This window comes from Oryza glaberrima, chromosome 8 (genome assembly GCF_000147395.1).
Source record: "Oryza glaberrima chromosome 8, OglaRS2, whole genome shotgun sequence".
Classification (NCBI taxonomy): domain Eukaryota; kingdom Viridiplantae; phylum Streptophyta; class Magnoliopsida; order Poales; family Poaceae; genus Oryza; species Oryza glaberrima.
The window spans coordinates 16,107,775-16,124,701 of NC_068333.1; the positions used below are offsets into that span (position 1 = coordinate 16,107,775).

The 16,927-nt window shown below is 41.5% G+C and overlaps 2 protein-coding genes and 1 non-coding gene across 3 annotated transcripts; all 3 read left to right on the forward strand.

Moving 5' to 3' along the window:
- The first annotated feature begins 275 nt into the window (after positions 1–275).
- LOC127782778 (4-hydroxybenzoate polyprenyltransferase, mitochondrial-like) lies at positions 276–2,238 on the forward strand. Its single transcript, XM_052310047.1, has 3 exons — positions 276–835; positions 1,166–1,301; positions 1,919–2,238. Exons 1-3 carry the CDS (start codon positions 777–779, stop codon positions 1,946–1,948), a joined length of 225 nt encoding a protein of 74 aa, XP_052166007.1. The 5' UTR covers positions 276–776; the 3' UTR covers positions 1,949–2,238.
- A 1,337-nt stretch (positions 2,239–3,575) lies between these two features.
- On the forward strand, positions 3,576–3,648 carry TRNAA-AGC (transfer RNA alanine (anticodon AGC)). Its single transcript has one exon. It is a non-coding gene; the product is annotated as a tRNA-Ala (tRNA).
- Positions 3,649–14,055: 10,407 nt separating this feature from the next.
- Positions 14,056–15,111, forward strand: LOC127782777 (4-hydroxybenzoate polyprenyltransferase, mitochondrial-like). The gene is made up of 5 exons (XM_052310046.1): positions 14,056–14,182; positions 14,269–14,418; positions 14,503–14,638; positions 14,728–14,824; positions 14,922–15,111. Exons 1-4 carry the CDS (start codon positions 14,162–14,164, stop codon positions 14,736–14,738), a joined length of 318 nt encoding a protein of 105 aa, XP_052166006.1. The 5' UTR covers positions 14,056–14,161; the 3' UTR covers positions 14,739–14,824; positions 14,922–15,111.
- Positions 15,112–16,927: the final 1,816 nt, after the last annotated feature.

A 16,927-nucleotide genomic window follows, 5' to 3' on the forward strand; every position in this document is an offset into this window, starting at 1 on the left:
CGATCGGTGTACGTAGCTGATCAGCTGCGGCACCACGTACGTGCAATTTAATTGGCGCGAAAGTTCATCTCCTCTTTCCATGGCGGCTGCTGCTCATCGTCTTGAAACTCTTGATTGCTTGCTTGCTTACTGTTCTGTGATGTGGTGATGGACCGCGACGGCGCGAGAGCCAAAGTCAGGTTTGAACAGCGCGCTCATGGCGAGTACGTTGGTGCTCGACGCAAGTTGTTGGTGCTCTCCCAAAGAAATTATAAGATGGCAACACGAATTATGATGGAGTGAGAATTTTGCGGTGTAATTCATTGTCGAATTTTCGCTTCAAATTAAATCGAGAGCGCCCAACACGACGCGCGGCACACACCGATCGTCGCCACCCTGCTCTCCTCCGCGCCGCCGCCGCCGCCGACCTCCTCTGCCGCCATCGCCGCGTCCCGCTTGCTAGTCTCCTCCACCCCACCCTCTCACCGCCGCCACCGAGCACGGAGTCCTCCTGCCCCGACGATCCGAGTACTCCCGGCCCCGTCGCCCGACACGGCGACCTCTTGGCCGCCACGCTATGCCGCCGCCGGTGGCCGCGTCCGCTGATTCCCGTCTCCTCTTCTTCCAACGTTGGCAGTGGGGTCCAGCTTCCTGTCACCGTGTCGTTGTACTCGCACCTCTCCGGCGGCAGCTGGGGCGGTGGGGATTCCACACCTCCGCACCAGTCGCCGCCGGCGCCGCCACGTCCTCCGTCGTGGGTGGACAGGTGGGTCCCACTGGCGGCGCGGCCGTATGCCATGCTCGCCCGCATCGACAAGCCTGTCGGCACCTGGCTCCTCGCGTGGCCCAGCTTCTGGTACTATACTACTCTACTTCCTTAAGTCGTTTTTATTTTTTTATAAATTAAATTTCTTTAGATTTAAATAAATTTAAAAAGTATAGCAAATTAGTCTAACTAAATATAACACACTGAATATGTTTTCATGTAATGTTTTTTTTATGAAAATGTTGCTATGTTTGTTTATAAATTTAGTCAAACATAAAATGATTTAATTTAGAAAAAAATTAAACAACTTACAGTACGAAATGGAGTAGTTTAGAAAACATAAAATTACTACAGCACCATCGAATTGTACGCTAGTTTGATTCCGATTTGAAGCGAGGCTGCACACTGTTTCCTTGGTAGGTCAACCGCGATGGCAGCGATGCCAGGGGAGTTGCCGGACATGAGGATGCTGGCGCTGTTCGCGTGTGGATCCGTGCTCATCAGAGGCGCCGGATGCACAATCAACGATCTTCTTGATCGAGATATTGATAGAAAGGTAATTAATTTGTGGTGATCACTGTTCATGAATCTTTATTCCACTTTGACTTTCAAGTTCTTGCAAATAGTGAAGCTGAAAGACTAAACATGTGCCGACAGCATGTTTGAAATTTCGGACCCTACCGACTAGCACAAATCTCCCCCAGATTTTTCAGATTTTTTTTCAAATTTTTGTGAATTTAGTCAAAATTTGTTCAAATTCAATCAAAATATGTTAAAATTTCAAATAATTTCGGTTAAAAAGCCACCAAAGTTCAAGAAATTTACAAAAAAATTGTCAACCCTGGCCGACAATGATACCAAGAAATAACTGCGGTTTACAATAATAACATACAGTGATATTATCACCGGCTTATTATGGACAATCATCAGTAAAAATATTACCGTTGTGTGTTCGACGTCCGACCGTAAAAAACCGATCTATATAGCCTATTGCATGGAAACGGTACCGATCTATAAACCCTCCTGCCAAATGTTGTAGTGCTCTCCCCAACCTTGGACAATGAGGAACCTCTCATCATAAAGAAAAACTATGAGTAGTCATAGTAAAGTTACGTAATTTTTTAAAAAATTTATGGGACAGAGCTGAGTATATTAAACAATATATATATGCAGGTGATCTCAACTATGGTATTGAGGATATAGGGTTCGGCTAGTACGAAAGATGCGCATGGTATCCTATACATATTCTAACTCTGTCATGGGTGATAGTTCTACTCATGTTTATATGTATTGATGAGGGTGCATCACACCGGCTAGAATATGTTGATCAAGTAAGTTACATCTATCTTACTAAACTAATCTTAACGGAATATGCTAGTAATAGGTTCTTCCATTGGCGCATGCTCAATGTGGTGTTGGCTTGTACAACTTATGATGAAATGTCCTCCTGCAATGGGAGACATTGTATTTAAATCGAAGTATGATTTCCTTGTCCAAATAGAATTTAGGAAGTCCAAAACAAAATAGGCCGGCATGCTCTTATTATCCTTTAGTCTGATTAAGGAATTTTTCCTTAGATCTTGTTCGATTAATCGTACCCAGAAGTGGATTAAGGAGTATTTAGAGTGGAATAATTCCACACCTATTTAGGTTGTGGAATCAATCCACCCTCAAATCCTCAATCCCCTCTAATCCCTTTTTCATAAGGAATAATTGAGCAAGGTCTTATTGGGATGAGATCTCTTACTTGCCAGTATAATTATCCATACCAGGGTATTCATAGTTTTGGGTGTGAGATATTCGTGGTGAGTGTGTAAGTATGGGGGTAGGGGTGGATGTCGAGCTGGCTCGGCTCGGCTCGGTCTGGCTCGTTAGGATAATGAGCTGGCTCGGCTAGGCACGTTGTCCTAACGAGCTAGAAACCTAGCTTGGCTCGGCTCGTCAACAAGCTCGAGCTAGCTCGTTAAGCTCGCGAGCTAGGGGGCAAGAGATGTAGCCGGCGAGCACAGGAAGCAGCTCAACCTCGCGCGACACTTCAACTATGCAACCAGGGGAGGAGCTTGATAGCGGAGGAAACGAGCTCAAGCTCGCCGGCGACCATGGGGAGGAGCTCGACGGTGGAGAGGATGAACTCGATCTCCACCGGCACTTGGACGGTTCACGGTTGGACCACGAGGAGGAGACGAGCTCGTCGGCAGTGGCGACGGGCGCTGGGGGAGAGGCAGAGCGGCGTCGGGTCTCAGGTGGGGAATTGAGGAGTGAGGAGACGAGACTCACGAGAGGACTAGGGTTTGCACAGTGTCTACTTGTATTGGGCCTTTTTGTTGTATTGGGCTTTTGGGTTGTCTGATGGAGTCCTGGCTCGTTAAGGCTCACGAGCCAGCTCGAGCTGGCTCGTTATCTCTAACGAGTTAAAATACCAGCTCGGCTCGTTAGGAAATTCAAATGAGCCGAGCCGAGCCGAGCTTGTCACGAGCCAAGCGAGCTAACGAGCCACGAGCTTTCTGTCTACCCCTAGTATGGGGTATCCCATATATACTACATTAATAAGATACTCCCTCTGTTTCACAATGTAAAACTTTCTAGCATTGCACATATATATAGATGTTAATAAATCTAAACACATACATATATCTTATTAGAAAGTCTTACATACATCTAAATGAATGTGGGCAATGTTAGAAAGTTTTACATTGTGAAACGGAGGATGTAAGAAATTGCAACCCTGTTATATAAATTTTGGCCAAACTCCTTGACTTTGTACTGCTGCACATCTAAGTTCATGTTTCTGCCAATGTTCATCAATAACTTTTCGTTCGAACCTCGTCCTGGGGATGTAGCTCAGATGGTAGAGCGCTCGCTTAGCATGCGAGAGGTACGGGGATCGACACCCCGCATCTCCATTTTGCGCGTGTAAAGGGGAAAATTTTACATCATTCTTTTTTACTGTTGCGTAAAAGGTAAATAATGAAACCAGAAAGCTCGTTGTAGGCGTGTAGCAACACTTCGATTGCCATCTCCATCTTTTGTTTCCTGTTGCTCTTTTTACTAGTGCGTGTAAAGGGGAAAAAAAATTGGAACTAGAAAGCTCGGTGTAGAACCATTTCGTTTGCCCGTTTACTTGCTTGTAATCTGTCGTCTTGATTATAAAAAAAATGTGATGGTTGATGGTCCATCTCTCGTAAGCTTCTTCCCCTTTCATTCTCAGAATACCATGCGTATAGTCCTCTCAAAAAATTAACAAAAAAACATCTCATTTTCCCTTTTTCTTATGTGTAATGCATCTTCGCTACTTCGGGTTTGCTAAATATCTTGCAATTGAAAATCGGTATAGCAATTTTTGAATTTTAGAACGCTAGGTGGTCTCTAAGATTTGTGCACAGGAAAGAGAGAGAAAACTAGGCCCGGACTTGGTGGAGGATTGAACCCTCAATGCTCATGTTGCGCTCGAGCAGAGCTACCCACAATGCTAGCACATGTTATTTGTTAGTTACAAGTAGATTATATATCAGTTATATTATAGTTACAAAGTTACATCGTAATTACCCCACAATTATAGGTACATATGATTTCTTAAAAAAAGTTATCGAAAGTTATATAACTAGTCCCGCTTGCTTTTAAAACAAGTGCATGGTTTATGGTTTGATGCCCCCTCTTTCTTTTGTAAATCTTCTAAAAAAACCTATCGAAAGTTATATATCTAGTCCTAGTTACATTTAAAACAAGTGCGGCCCCCTCTTTCTTTTGTAAATTTTATAAAAAGAAAAGCTATCGGAAGTCATATAGCTAGCTAGTCCCACTAACTTTTAAAACATGTGCGGAGTTTATGGTCTGATGCCCCCTCATCTTTTCCTTTCACAAATTCCACGTGCATCATCTTCGCAGTTTTAGATAAAACAATTGCTACCAGAAAAAAGATACGGCTTGCGAACTTTTCCATGTTTCCCATCTCGTCGTTTGCAATGACTATATTCAAGGAATTTTTCTTTTGCTCTAATGATATATTGTTTTTTTTTTGATAAAGAGAGGCCACACCCCTCCTGCCTTTCATTAAAGAAAACGAGAAACTTACAAAGGTACTCTAATGATATTATTAACCAAATTTCTCTTGCCTAATACTAATTTACTATAAAGTCAATTTTTTTTCTTGTGGGGCCAAAGACAAGTAAATTGACTTTCGAATTGTTGTCCCTGAATGCTACTATAAGACTCACCCATGTACTTTATGTGAGTTTAATAGCATGTCATAGACACTTTTTATATTACTAGAACAATGATTTTATCTTTTTCCCCATAACTAACGAAGTGATTGTTAAAAAATGGACGCTGGTAGTAAAAAGGAAAAATAAAATATATAAATTGGCTCAGTATGGCACCATGTTTTCATCCTATCATCAATCCGAAAAGTTGCGCTGGACCCTCCAGCGCAGGTGCGTCTCGTCATCGCCTCCCGAAGATGCAAGCTCGTACAGGACTATATAAACACGTCTGTAGCAATATAATCAAGCGGTATGGTACAAAACTTGAGAGGAGAGACTACTGTGCGTCTGTGCCCAGCTCCCCATTGACTGGATTGGGCCTACCATAGCGTTATCTTAGTCCTGTACGATTTTGCTAAACATCTGGCGATAAATTTTTGGCCCGCAATCACTCGGATTTGCTTTCCTTGGATTAGTCTCTACATGATTTAATTAGCGGCTGTGATGCGTTTCCTTCCCACGCACGCATGAGGCCAGCAACATCTAGCTTGGCACATAATTGATGGGTACACACATTGCATGTCGTTGCGGCTAGTGAAGAGATTGAAGAAATAAAATATAAAGTTATAGTTCTATATAACTAAAATTACATTCGTAAATTCAGTTGATATTATATAACTAAAATTACATTTGTAAATTCAGTTGATATGATATGTAAGTGCACTGTAATTTTGGTAAAAATATTGTGTAAGTAAATATGTACTTATTATTTCCTTTAAAATATAAAATTGCAATCCTATATAACTATAATTATATTTGTAAGTTTAGTTGATATGATATGCAAGTGCACTGTAATTACACTATAGTTACACTGTAACTTTTAGTAGATGGGTTGGTGATATAATTTTTCAATGTAAAGATTTAACAAATAAAATATATGCAATATATATAATTAATATATGTTGATACATGTATAGACTCTTCTAATCAAGTGATCAAATGAGCCTAATCCAACTAATCTAAAATCTGTATGATTTGGACTCAAAAATCTGTCGCGTGATGGATAGCTAGTCCCAGTCCTGTAACTACAAACGCAATGGGGGCCTGGTGGCTGCGTCGCTAGTTCAAATCGAGCCCAACTCTGCCCAAGACGACGCCGAATTTTTTTCATTTTTAATTTTTTTTAAAAAATATTTACAGAAATAATCCATCGTCGAAAAAATTTACAAAAATAGACCCTGCCGCCCTAGTGGAGGGCGGCAAGCTGAGATGGCAGACGGCGGCTCGACGGCCGGTGACGGCTGATTCAAAAAATTGGATTTTTTGCACTTTAGACCCTTGCCGCCTACTACCAGGGCGGCAAGGGGCCTCCCTGCAAAAAAGCCAGCCTGTGACTGCTATTTTGCAGGCGGTCCCTTGCCGCCCTCTGCTAGGGCGGCAGGCGTGCCGCCCTTCACTCCATCCTCTTTTTCCTCACCTCCACTCTGATTAAAAAAAAGAGAGATCTCCTCTTTTTCCTCACCTCCACTCTGATTAAAAAAAAGAGAGATCTCCTCTTTTTCCTCACCTCCACTCTGATTAAAAAAAAAAGAGATTGGCCGGTTGTTTTGCATTTAGGCCTTGGCAAAGGGCTTAGATGCAAAACAACCAGCCAAACGCTTCTTTCGTTGGGCGCATTTTGCGCTTAGGTCCTTGCCGCCCTTACGCACACGGCCCCATCGAGCCGCCGTGTGCCACGTCGGCTTGCCGCCCTTCCCTAAGGCGGCAGGGTCTATTTTTGTAAATTTTTCCGCCGATAGATTATTTCTGTAAATATTAAAAAAGAAAAATTTAAAAATGAAAAAAAATTCAGACGACGCCCAGCTCTGCTTCTGGTACTACTCCTCCCTACTACTACTACAGTGCTGGCAGGGATGAAAAGGTCGGGAAAACGTCTCAACCAATTTCATAATCATGTTTTTCTTAGAAATAGAGTTGAAAATAGTAAAGTCAGAAATAAAAATAGTATAAAAAAATGGGAAAACCAGAAATAGAACTGTACGGACGGAAGAATGTTGGTGATCAGAAATTAGTTATAAATGTCAGAAAAATTTAACTAATAAATATCACATTTAACTTTGCTTAACTATATAATATGATGAAATAAATAATTACATATTATCTTCATTTTAACCTTGTGTTCAAGTTAGTGATTTGGTTGAGGAGTTGATGGGTCTCTAAACTATGGATGAAATATAGAATTGGACCATAAATATTGGCATATTTAGAAATACCGTAATTACCATAAGAATATGGTAATATTCGGAAATGGTCAGTATAATCGTTTCTGATTCTATTTTCATATTCTATACTATATTCATTTTCCTTTTTTTTTAACCATTTTCATATTGGTTGGGTGGTAAAAATTGAAAACGAGCATCGATTGGTCGGGAATTTCCATAACCATTTTCATCTGAGCAAAACTGTATTACTAGTAGTGGCACTACTGCAAGTACGCAAATCTGCCCCTCTGATTTGGAGTTCAGAGAGCCTGAAACCTGCTCGGATCGATGAAATGCCATCATGATATCACCAGTTGCTTGAATAAGAGTGTAGTGGTAAACCAGCAACGTAAAACAAATTTACCGATTGATGAGATTTTAACGTCTGGATCTTTGATATGACTCTTTCTTGTATTGTTTTTTTCTTGGAGGTTGAGCGTACCAAAAGCAGGCCTCTTGCATCAGGTGTTCTAACACCTACGCAAGGAGTGGGCTTCCTTGGATTCCAGCTTTTCCTGGGATTTCCAATTCTTCTCCAACTAAATAACTCACTACTGGAGAAGTGCTCATCTCTCCCGGTTCGCAACCCCCTTTACTCCCGGGTAGCGAACCGGGAGGGAGAATCCGGGACTAAAGATGGCGGTCTTTAGTCCCAGTTCAAATACCCAGGAGTAAATCTTCATACACCAACCGGGACTAAAGATGGCTGAGCCACGTGGCCGGCAAAGCCATCTTTAGTCTCGGTTGAGTCGCTAAGTCGCTAAGTCATCGTTCATGAAAGTCGCTAAGTCGCTAAGTCGCTGTTCTCGTTAAGTCGCTAAGTTGCTAAGTCGTTGTTCTCGCTAAGTCGCTAAGTCGTTGTTCTCGTTAAGTCGTCGTTCTCGTTAAGTCGCTAAGTCACTAAGTCGCTAAGTCGTTGTTCTCGTTAAGTCGTCGTTCTCGCTAAGTCGCTAAGTCGCTAAGTCGTCCATCTCGTTAAGTCGCTAAGTCACTAAGTCGTCGTTCGTCAAAGTCGCTAAGTCATCCATCCATCTCGTTAAGTCGCTAAGTCGCTAAGTCATCCATCCATCTTGTTAAGTCGTTGTTCTCGTTAAAACGTTCTCGTTCGCTAAAACGTTCTCGTTCTCGTTCGCTAAAACATTCTCATTCAAACGTTTGGCCGTTAATGTTTTCGCTCAAGCTGTGTCGGCGGCGGCAGTGGGCGGCGTCGGTGTCGGCGGCGGTGTGTTCGGGCGGCGGCGGTGTTGTCGGTGTCGAAGGCGCGCGGCGGGGGCTGTGCAGGCCGGCGTCGACGGTGGAAGTGGCGGCGGTGGCGGCAGCGGCGGTGGAGTCGGCGCGAGGTGGTGGCGGTGGAGTCGGCGGTGCGAGGCGGCGGCGGAGGTGGCGGCGACGGTGATGGCCAAGGACGACGGTGCCGACGACGGCGATGGCGGCGAGGTCCGGCCGAGCTTGGCGTGTACAAGATCGAGAGAGAGAGAGAGAATGCGAGATCGGAGGCGCAAGATTTGCGCCCCTCACCTTGAGGGAGGCGACGCTGGCGGTGGCGTTGGCGACGGCGGCTGAGCGCGGCGAGCACGACGTCGACGATGGTGGTAGTGAAGGTGTCGTCTCGGCGGTGATGGCGCGCGAGGAAGAAGATCGTGGAGAAGTGGCTAAGTGTGGTGCGGGGAAGCCGATGCAGTGGCTATTTATAGCGGGCCATCTTTAGTCTCGGTTCGTGGCTCCAACCGGGACTAAAGATATCTTTAGTCCCGGTTGGAGCCACGAACCAGGACTAAAGATATTTTCCCGCTAATCCAAAATTTATATTGGTCCCGGCTACTGTTAATAACCGGGACTAAAGATGTCTACACAAAATCAAGTTATGGCCTATTTAAATTGTTTACAAGTCCAAATAAATACCAATAAATCCAATGTAATTACCATATGGCCGATTTAAATGGTTTCAAAGTCCAAATAAATACCAAAAATCGTATGTAATTAACATATGGCCGAATTAAATGTTTTCAAAATTTTAATAAATTGAAATAAACATATGTAATTAACATAAGACCTATTTAAATGGTCTCAAGGTATAAATAAATAGAAATAATCCTTTATAATTAACATAAGGCCAATTTAATTCTATTCAAATTGTAAATAAATAGAAATTATCATTTATAATTAATATATGGCCTACTTAATTGTTTTCAAAGTGTAAATAAATACCAAAATCATTTATAAATAACATATTGCCAAATTAGTTGTATTCAAAGTGTAAATAAATAGAAGTAATCATTTATAAATATCATATGACCTATTTAAATGGTTCAAAAATAGTAATACATTACAAATTAAGCAGTTGAGAATAATATATTGATCCAAATTGTTCGACCTTCAATACAATACAAATAATTTACATCTTCCATCAAACAACCTAGGTCACTGTCTTCCTCACGTACTTTCTCCTCACTATTGTTCCTTCGCTATGATCGTTGCGTGAGTACGGCGTGTCCTCCTTTGATAGTATGATGCTCAGGTCAACCGTCACTGCAAACGGAGATTGCCCCTCAAACAGATCGTAATTTTCGTCAGTCTTATCCTCGACTCCAACGATTTTCCTCTTGCCTGGGAGAACAACATGGCGTCTTGGCTCATCAAGCCCTTTCCCCTTCTTTGGTTTGCTATACATGTCCTTCACGTAAAAAACTTGCGTTACATCATTGGTTAGAACGAATGGTTCATCTGAGTATCCAACCTTGTTTAGGTCAACCGTTGTCATCCCGCTGTCATCAATCGTTACGCCTCCACCAGTCTCTCTCTAACCCATTGGCACCGAAACAGAGGGATCTTCAGGGGTCCATACTCTAGTTCCCAAATGTTATCGATGACACCGTAATACGTGCTAGTTGGACCATCGTGTCCTATGGCATCGATACGAACTCCACTGTTCTGGTTCGTACTCTTTTTGTCTTGGGCTCTCGTGTAAAAAGTGTATCCATTGATTTCATAACCTTGGAATGTAGTTACCGAGTCAGAGGGTCCCCTAACCAAGAAGGCTAGTTGTCGGTCAATCGTCTCGTTACCCAGGAGGTGTTCTCGCAGCCAAGCGGGGAAAGTATCAATATGATGGCGTGTAATCCAGGCATCGGACTTGCCACTGTTTTCTGAGCGAACAATCGCAAGGTGCTCATCGATGTAAGGAGCAACCAACGAAGATTGTTGCAAAACCGTGAAATGTGCTTTACGGAATAAATCGTTGTCTACAGTCATAATTGCTCTCCTTCCAAGTGTGCCCTTTCCCCGTAGTCTCCCCTCATGGATTGATTCGGGTACCCCGATTGGCTCGACGTCTTCAATAAAATCTACGCAGAACTCAATGACCTCCTCTGTTCCATACCCATTCGCGATGCTTGCTTCCGGATGAGAACGGTTACGAATGTACTTCTTTAGAACGCCCATGTACCTCTCGAAAGGAAACATGTTGTGTAGGTACACAGGACCGAGAATACCGATCTCTTTTACAAGGTGGCACAGAAGATGCGTCATTATATTGAAGAATGACGGTGGAAAGATCAACTCAAAGCTAACAAGGCATTGCACCACGTCATGCTGAAGGGCGGCTAAACTTTCTGGATCGATGACTTTCTGTGAAATTGCATTCATGAAAGCACAAAGCTTTGTTATTGTTGCCCGCACATTATTAGGAAGGATACCACAAATTATAACAGGAAGCAGCTGTGTCATAAGCACGTGACAGTCATGAGACTTTAGGTTTGTGAACTTCTTATCCTTCGTGCTTATTATTCTCTTTACATTCGAGGAGTATCCGGACGGTACCTTGATGCTCTCTAGGCATTGAAACATACTCTCCTTCTCTTCCTTGCTTAGGGTGTAGCTCGCTGGACTTAACTAATGGCTTCCTTTCTCGTTCGGTTCCGGATGAAGGCCCTCGCATTGTTCCATATGCTTGAGATCATTGCGTGCTTCGAGTGTATCTTTGAACTTCTCATATACACCTAAGAAGCCCAGCAGGTTTACGCAAAGATTCTTAGTGAGGTGCATCATGTCGATTGCGTGGCGAACGTCCAAGACCTCCCAATAGGGTAGCTCCCAAAAAATAGAGTTTTTCTTCCACATCGCCGCGTGACCATCTTCGCTCTCTATAGGTTGGCTGCCAGGTCCCTTTCCAAATACTACTTTCAGATCCTTCACCATTTCGAACACTGCTTTCCCGTTCCGATGTTTAGGCTTAGTACGATGGTCTGCCTTCTGTTCGAAGTGCTTGCCTTTTTTTCGTACAGGGTGGTTTGCAGCAAGGAATCGACGATGGCCCATGTACACAACCTTCCTGCAATGCTTCAGATAAGTACTTTCAGTTTCATCCAAACAGTGAGTGCAAGCATTGTACCCCTTGTTTGATTGTCCGGATAGGTTACTAAGTGCAGGCCAATCGTTAATTGTAATGAATAGCAACGCTCATAGGTTAAATTGCTCCTCATCCCACACGGGGACGCCCTCTTTCCTCCACAGCACTTTCAGATCTTCAACCAATGGTCTTAGGTACACATCAATGTCGTTACCAGGTTGCTTCGGGCCTTGAATAATAATCGGCATCATGATGTACTTCCGCTTCATGCATAGCCAGGGGGAAGATTGTAGATGCACATGGTGACTGGCCAGGTGCTATGGCCACTGCTCATCTCTCCAAACGGATTCATTCCATCCGTGCTTAAACTGAACCTCATGTTTTGTGAATCCTCGCCGAAGTCTTTAAATGTTCTGTCGATATTTCGCCACTGTGACCCGTCAGCGGGGTGTCTCAGCATCCCATCCTGTTTACGTTCTTCTGCGTGCCACCGCATCATTCTAGCATGTGATTTGTTCCTGAAAAACCGCTTCAGCCTTGGTATTATAGGGAAATACCACATCACCTTAGCAGGAATTCTCTTCTTCAAAGGCTGTCCGTCAACTTCATCTGAATCATCTCGTCTTATCTTGTATCGTAGTGCTTTGCAAACAGGGCATGCTTTCAGGTTTTCGTACTCACCGCGATACAGGATACAGTCATTCAGACACGCGTGAATCTTCTGTACTTCCAGACCTAGAGGGCAGACTGTCTTCTTAGCTTCGTATGTACTTTCGGGCAATTCGTTCCCCTCCGGAAGAATGTTCTTTACGAGTTTCAATAACTCGCCGAATGCCTTGTCACTCACACCATTTTTAGCCTTCCATTGCAAGAATTCTAGGATGGTACTCAACTTTTTGTAGCCCTTCTCGCAACCTGGGTACAATGCTGTTCTGTGGTCCGCTAACATGCGCTCCAGTTTCTGTACCTCCTTTTCACTTTCGCAGTCCTCCTGTAAGTCCCGCAATATTTGACTAAGTTCATCAGCACCGTCATTCCCTTCAACATCCAGCTCCGCCTCGCCCATTGTGTTTTCTTCAAATCCGCCATACTGAGCCCAGTCCGGAATGTTCTCATCTTCTACTTCATCTTCTTCCATTGCAACCCCAACCTCTCCGTGCGAGGTCCAACAATTGTAGCTACGCATGAACCCCCATTGAAACAGGTGGGCATGAATAGTTCGTGTGGTAGAATACTCCTTCTGGTTTTTGCACTTGTCGCATGGACAGCTTATAAAACCGTTACGCTTGTTATCATTGGCCACACCCAAAAAATAATGCACGCCGTCAATAAACTCTTTCGACCGCCGATTCGCGTACATCCATTGCCGATCAATCTATATGAAATACATATAAATCGTAATTATACAAAATCCAAGATTTACAAGGTAATTACATAATAATACAATAATTGAATATAATTATTCATACAATTAATCATTATTATTAAATTCATTGTACATATTTTTCATGTTTTAATTACATTATAAACAAATATTTAATATGTTTTTCTTATTTTAATATTAAATTAGCTTAGTTTTATAATTTCATACAAAATTATATGTAATTATTCAAACAAGTATTTATAATCTTCTTTATTCCCTACACACACTTTCTGTCTCATCATCTTCCATCACATTTTCTAGAGGGAAAAATATGTAAAAAAATAGCTCCAAATGTAGATGCTAAGCAAAACGAAGAGTAGGATGAAGTTACTAACCTTTTGAAGACCTCAAATTTGTATATTACCACCAAAAAAATTTGCTTAAAATTTTGACAGCACCACCCTCCCTCAAAGCTTAATTTTGAAGCAATGGCTTGGGCTGGAGGAGGAAGAAGGGGTATATAAAGCTATGCAACTTTAGTCCCGGTTGGTAACACCAACTGGGACTAAAGATCTCAAATCACTTTAGTCCCGGTTGATAACACGAACCGGGACTAAAGATCCCAAGCCCCCCGACAGAGGTCTGACATGCCCTGTCAGGAGATGAACCGGGACTAAAGATGATCTTTAGTCCCGGTTGGTGTTACCAACCGGGACTAAAGATCCCTTCGTCCCGTTGAAGTAATAAATCGGGACTAATAAGCCACTTTAGTCCCAGTTCGTTTTGGAACCAGGACTATTGTGGAAATCGGCCGACCCTCCAAAGACCTTTTCTCTAGTAGTGACTTAAGGTACATTTGGCCTTGTTTGACTGAAATTGATGCAGTTAATTTGCATGTTTTAAATGTATATAGCATTGCACTGTTTTGTGCAGAAAAGAACAATAAGATATTATGTTATTTTGGTAGAATTCTTTGCCTTTTAAGTTTGGAATGCAAAAATTGAATATGTTTAAGTCAATTACACATTCACTTCACGAAGCTGTTGAGCTTTTGTGCTGTGTTTTCTCCTTCTTAATAAAATGACACTCGGCTCGACAGCTCTCATGCGTTGTTTGGGGAAAAAAACACTTTACAAAACTCAAAGGGTCGTTACATTACTATTCACCTCTATCTTTTATGATATTTGTTTGTGCAGCCAAATACTTGGGGTATTTTCACTTCTTTTGGTCTTCTCTTATCCCCTGATGAAGAGATTCACATATTGGGTATGCACTAATTAAACATGTGGAGGCTTAATAATGTGAACTTATTTACCGAGGGTGATCCAATAATTTCAATGCATTTGTTACAGCCTCAGGCATATCTTGGCTTGGTATTCAACTGGGGAGCTTTGATAGGATGGGCTGCCATGAAAGGAACCATTAATCCAGCCATCATCCTTCCACTGTATACAGCAGGTATATGCTGGACACTGGTGTATGATACCATATATGCACATCAGGTGACTTATTAATGCCATTATTTTTTCATATTTTATCTTAGTGATGTCATCTTTGTGCTAATTTCTTATCCAATTACTTCACAGGATAAAGAAGATAACCTCAAAGTAGGAGTCAAGTCCACAGCATTAAGGTTTGGAGATTCAACCAAGCCCTGGATCAGTGGATTTGGTGCTGCATGCATTGCCAATTTAGCACTCAGTGGCTATAATGCTGAGATTGGTTAGTGAACATTATCAGAATATCTTGTTTAATGAAATATTTTGTTGGTATGCATGATATTGACTGCGGACTTTGCTCACATTGGACAGCATGGCCTTAATATCCTTTTCTGGCAGCTGCATCTGCGCACTTAGCTTGGCAAGTTTCAACTGTTGATTTATCTGACCGCCTAGATTGCAACAGGAAGTAAGTTGTTCCTTAATTTACATGAAACAAAAGAAATGTGTTAATCTTGTTTATCTATGAGATTATTAACTTTCTTAGCTGAAATGGTTCTCTGCAGATTTGTGTCCAATAAGTGGTTTGGAGCTTTGATATTTGGTGGAATTTTATGTGGACGACTTGTATCATGATAGATACCAGGCATGGACGATGCATGATTTTTCAGAGTGTTGTTTCCTATGGAGCATTGAAAATTTTGATAACACAGATTAACTCGTGACTTCTGAATTACCAATATCAAGACTCGTTCGATTTACCCCCCCCCCCCCCAATTAGAATACGAAACATTTTTACTATGAACTTTTCAAACTAAGCGAATTACCCTTCTAAATCAATAGAAGGGTGGTCTTTGTCCTACGTAGCACTCACACACAACTGCGCACTGGCCATAAGCCGTGCCGCAATGCACTCTAGTTGTGGCCATGCGTGCACCGAGACCACGCCTATGCTCATGCCACTGTGGTTTTTTCATTTATCTAATAAATCATGTGACTTCTTATGCCTCATGAAATATGAAATATTATTTTCTAGTTCTTTTGCATAGAAAAGAACAAAAGAATCGTATTCACACGTTGTTCATTAAGAGTCCGTGTTGTAGAATCCGCTAGTACGAATCATTGATTTCTATGGGCATTAGGTCAAAGGTGGTTCGCTAAATGTCCACATAAATTGGGTTATTGACTGCATGTAAAAATATTTTTCCTGATCGCAAGTGCAAATTATGCAATGCCTTGTGAAATCTCACAAAAATAATGAATCTTAAAATAAATTCAATAGAAACCAAATGTGTTGGGGAAGCTCTAAAAATTAAGCAACGAAATTCAACCAAATATAGTATAAATGTTGAATCCTACCAACGTGTGCATGTACTTATTGCCCAAAAATTAACCATGAGCATAATGTGAATACCATGGTGAGTTTGAGATTAGAGAACCGGAAGAAAATATTTCAACAAAGATTAGTTTGATCTATAAGAAGTTCTTTTTAAAGAAACATAGTATAAACGTAGACGCTCACAATGCGCGTATATTGATCCCTATTAACGCATAGCCGCATAACCAATCCATATGAGTACCTCGAAATACTAGAGTGATATAATTTGATTTTTAAAAAAAAGTTATAAATGCAATGCTCATATACTTAAAGCCGCACAACCTATCGTGTGAATCTTGTGAGTACCTTCGAAAAACTAGACCAACATAATTTGATTTTAAAAAATTATAAATGCATTTATTACGTACGAATGCTATACTGATATTAAAATTATTTCACACAAATATTTTTTAGAAACACAGTACAAACGCAGACGCACACACTCACCCCTAAAAAGACACACACATACTCAATCTCTTTGATCATCTCGAAAGTATTTTTTGAAAAATGAATGATGGATGTTTACTAATTAAGCATGACTCCTTGACATGAAAGTTATGTCACCTTACTCGCTTGACAGCTGATCAACTTAATTATACTTGGAGTATGTAACTTGTGATTGACACAAGGGACCAAATTGTAAATCACTTGTTGCAAAAAGCTAATTAGCGCATACGCGCCGGCAGCGCAAACACCGCCAAAGGGCGTGTGTGCGCGCTTTTTTTTTCTATTTTTTGGCGCAACTGTCACATTTCTTTTTTTTTCTTTTTTTCTTTTCGCTGTTGACTACTGCACGCTTGTAGGGCTAGGAGTCAAGATTTGAAACTTTACTCGAGATTTTCTGAAATTTTCAACTCAGATTTGAAAACTTTCAAGTCAAGATTTAAAAACTTTCAACTTGGATTTGAAAACTTTCAATTCAGACTTGAAAACTTTCAACTTGGATTTAAAAAATTTCAACTCGAATTTGAAAACTTTCAATTCAGACTTGAAAATTTTCAATTCCAACTTGAAAACTTTCAACTCGGATTTAAAAACTTTCGAATCGGATTTGAAAACTTTCAATTCAGACTTGAAAACTTTCAACTTGGATTCGAAAATTTTTAACTGAAAATTTGAAACTTTCATCTCAAATTTAAAAAAATTCAAGTCAAGATTTGAAAACGTAACTCAAGTTTGAAAACTTAACTCAAA

What these genes read in the sequence shown, in the direction of transcription:
- LOC127782777 (XM_052310046.1), top strand. Translation starts at nt 14,162, where the DNA reads ATGAAGAGATTCACATATTGG. An exon ending in TGAAGAGATTCACATATTGG is followed by an intron (nt 14,183 to 14,268) that starts GTATGCACTAAT and finishes CATTTGTTACAG; the next exon opens with CCTCAGGCATATCTTGGCTT. An exon ending in ATACCATATATGCACATCAG is followed by an intron (nt 14,419 to 14,502) that starts GTGACTTATTAA and finishes ATTACTTCACAG; the next exon opens with GATAAAGAAGATAACCTCAA.
- LOC127782778 (XM_052310047.1), top strand. Translation starts at nt 777, where the DNA reads ATGCTCGCCCGCATCGACAAGCCTGTCGGCACCTGGCTCCTCGCGTGG. An exon ending in CTCGCGTGGCCCAGCTTCTG is followed by an intron (nt 836 to 1,165) that starts GTACTATACTAC and finishes TTTCCTTGGTAG; the next exon opens with GTCAACCGCGATGGCAGCGA. An exon ending in ATCGAGATATTGATAGAAAG is followed by an intron (nt 1,302 to 1,918) that starts GTAATTAATTTG and finishes ATATATATGCAG; the next exon opens with GTGATCTCAACTATGGTATT.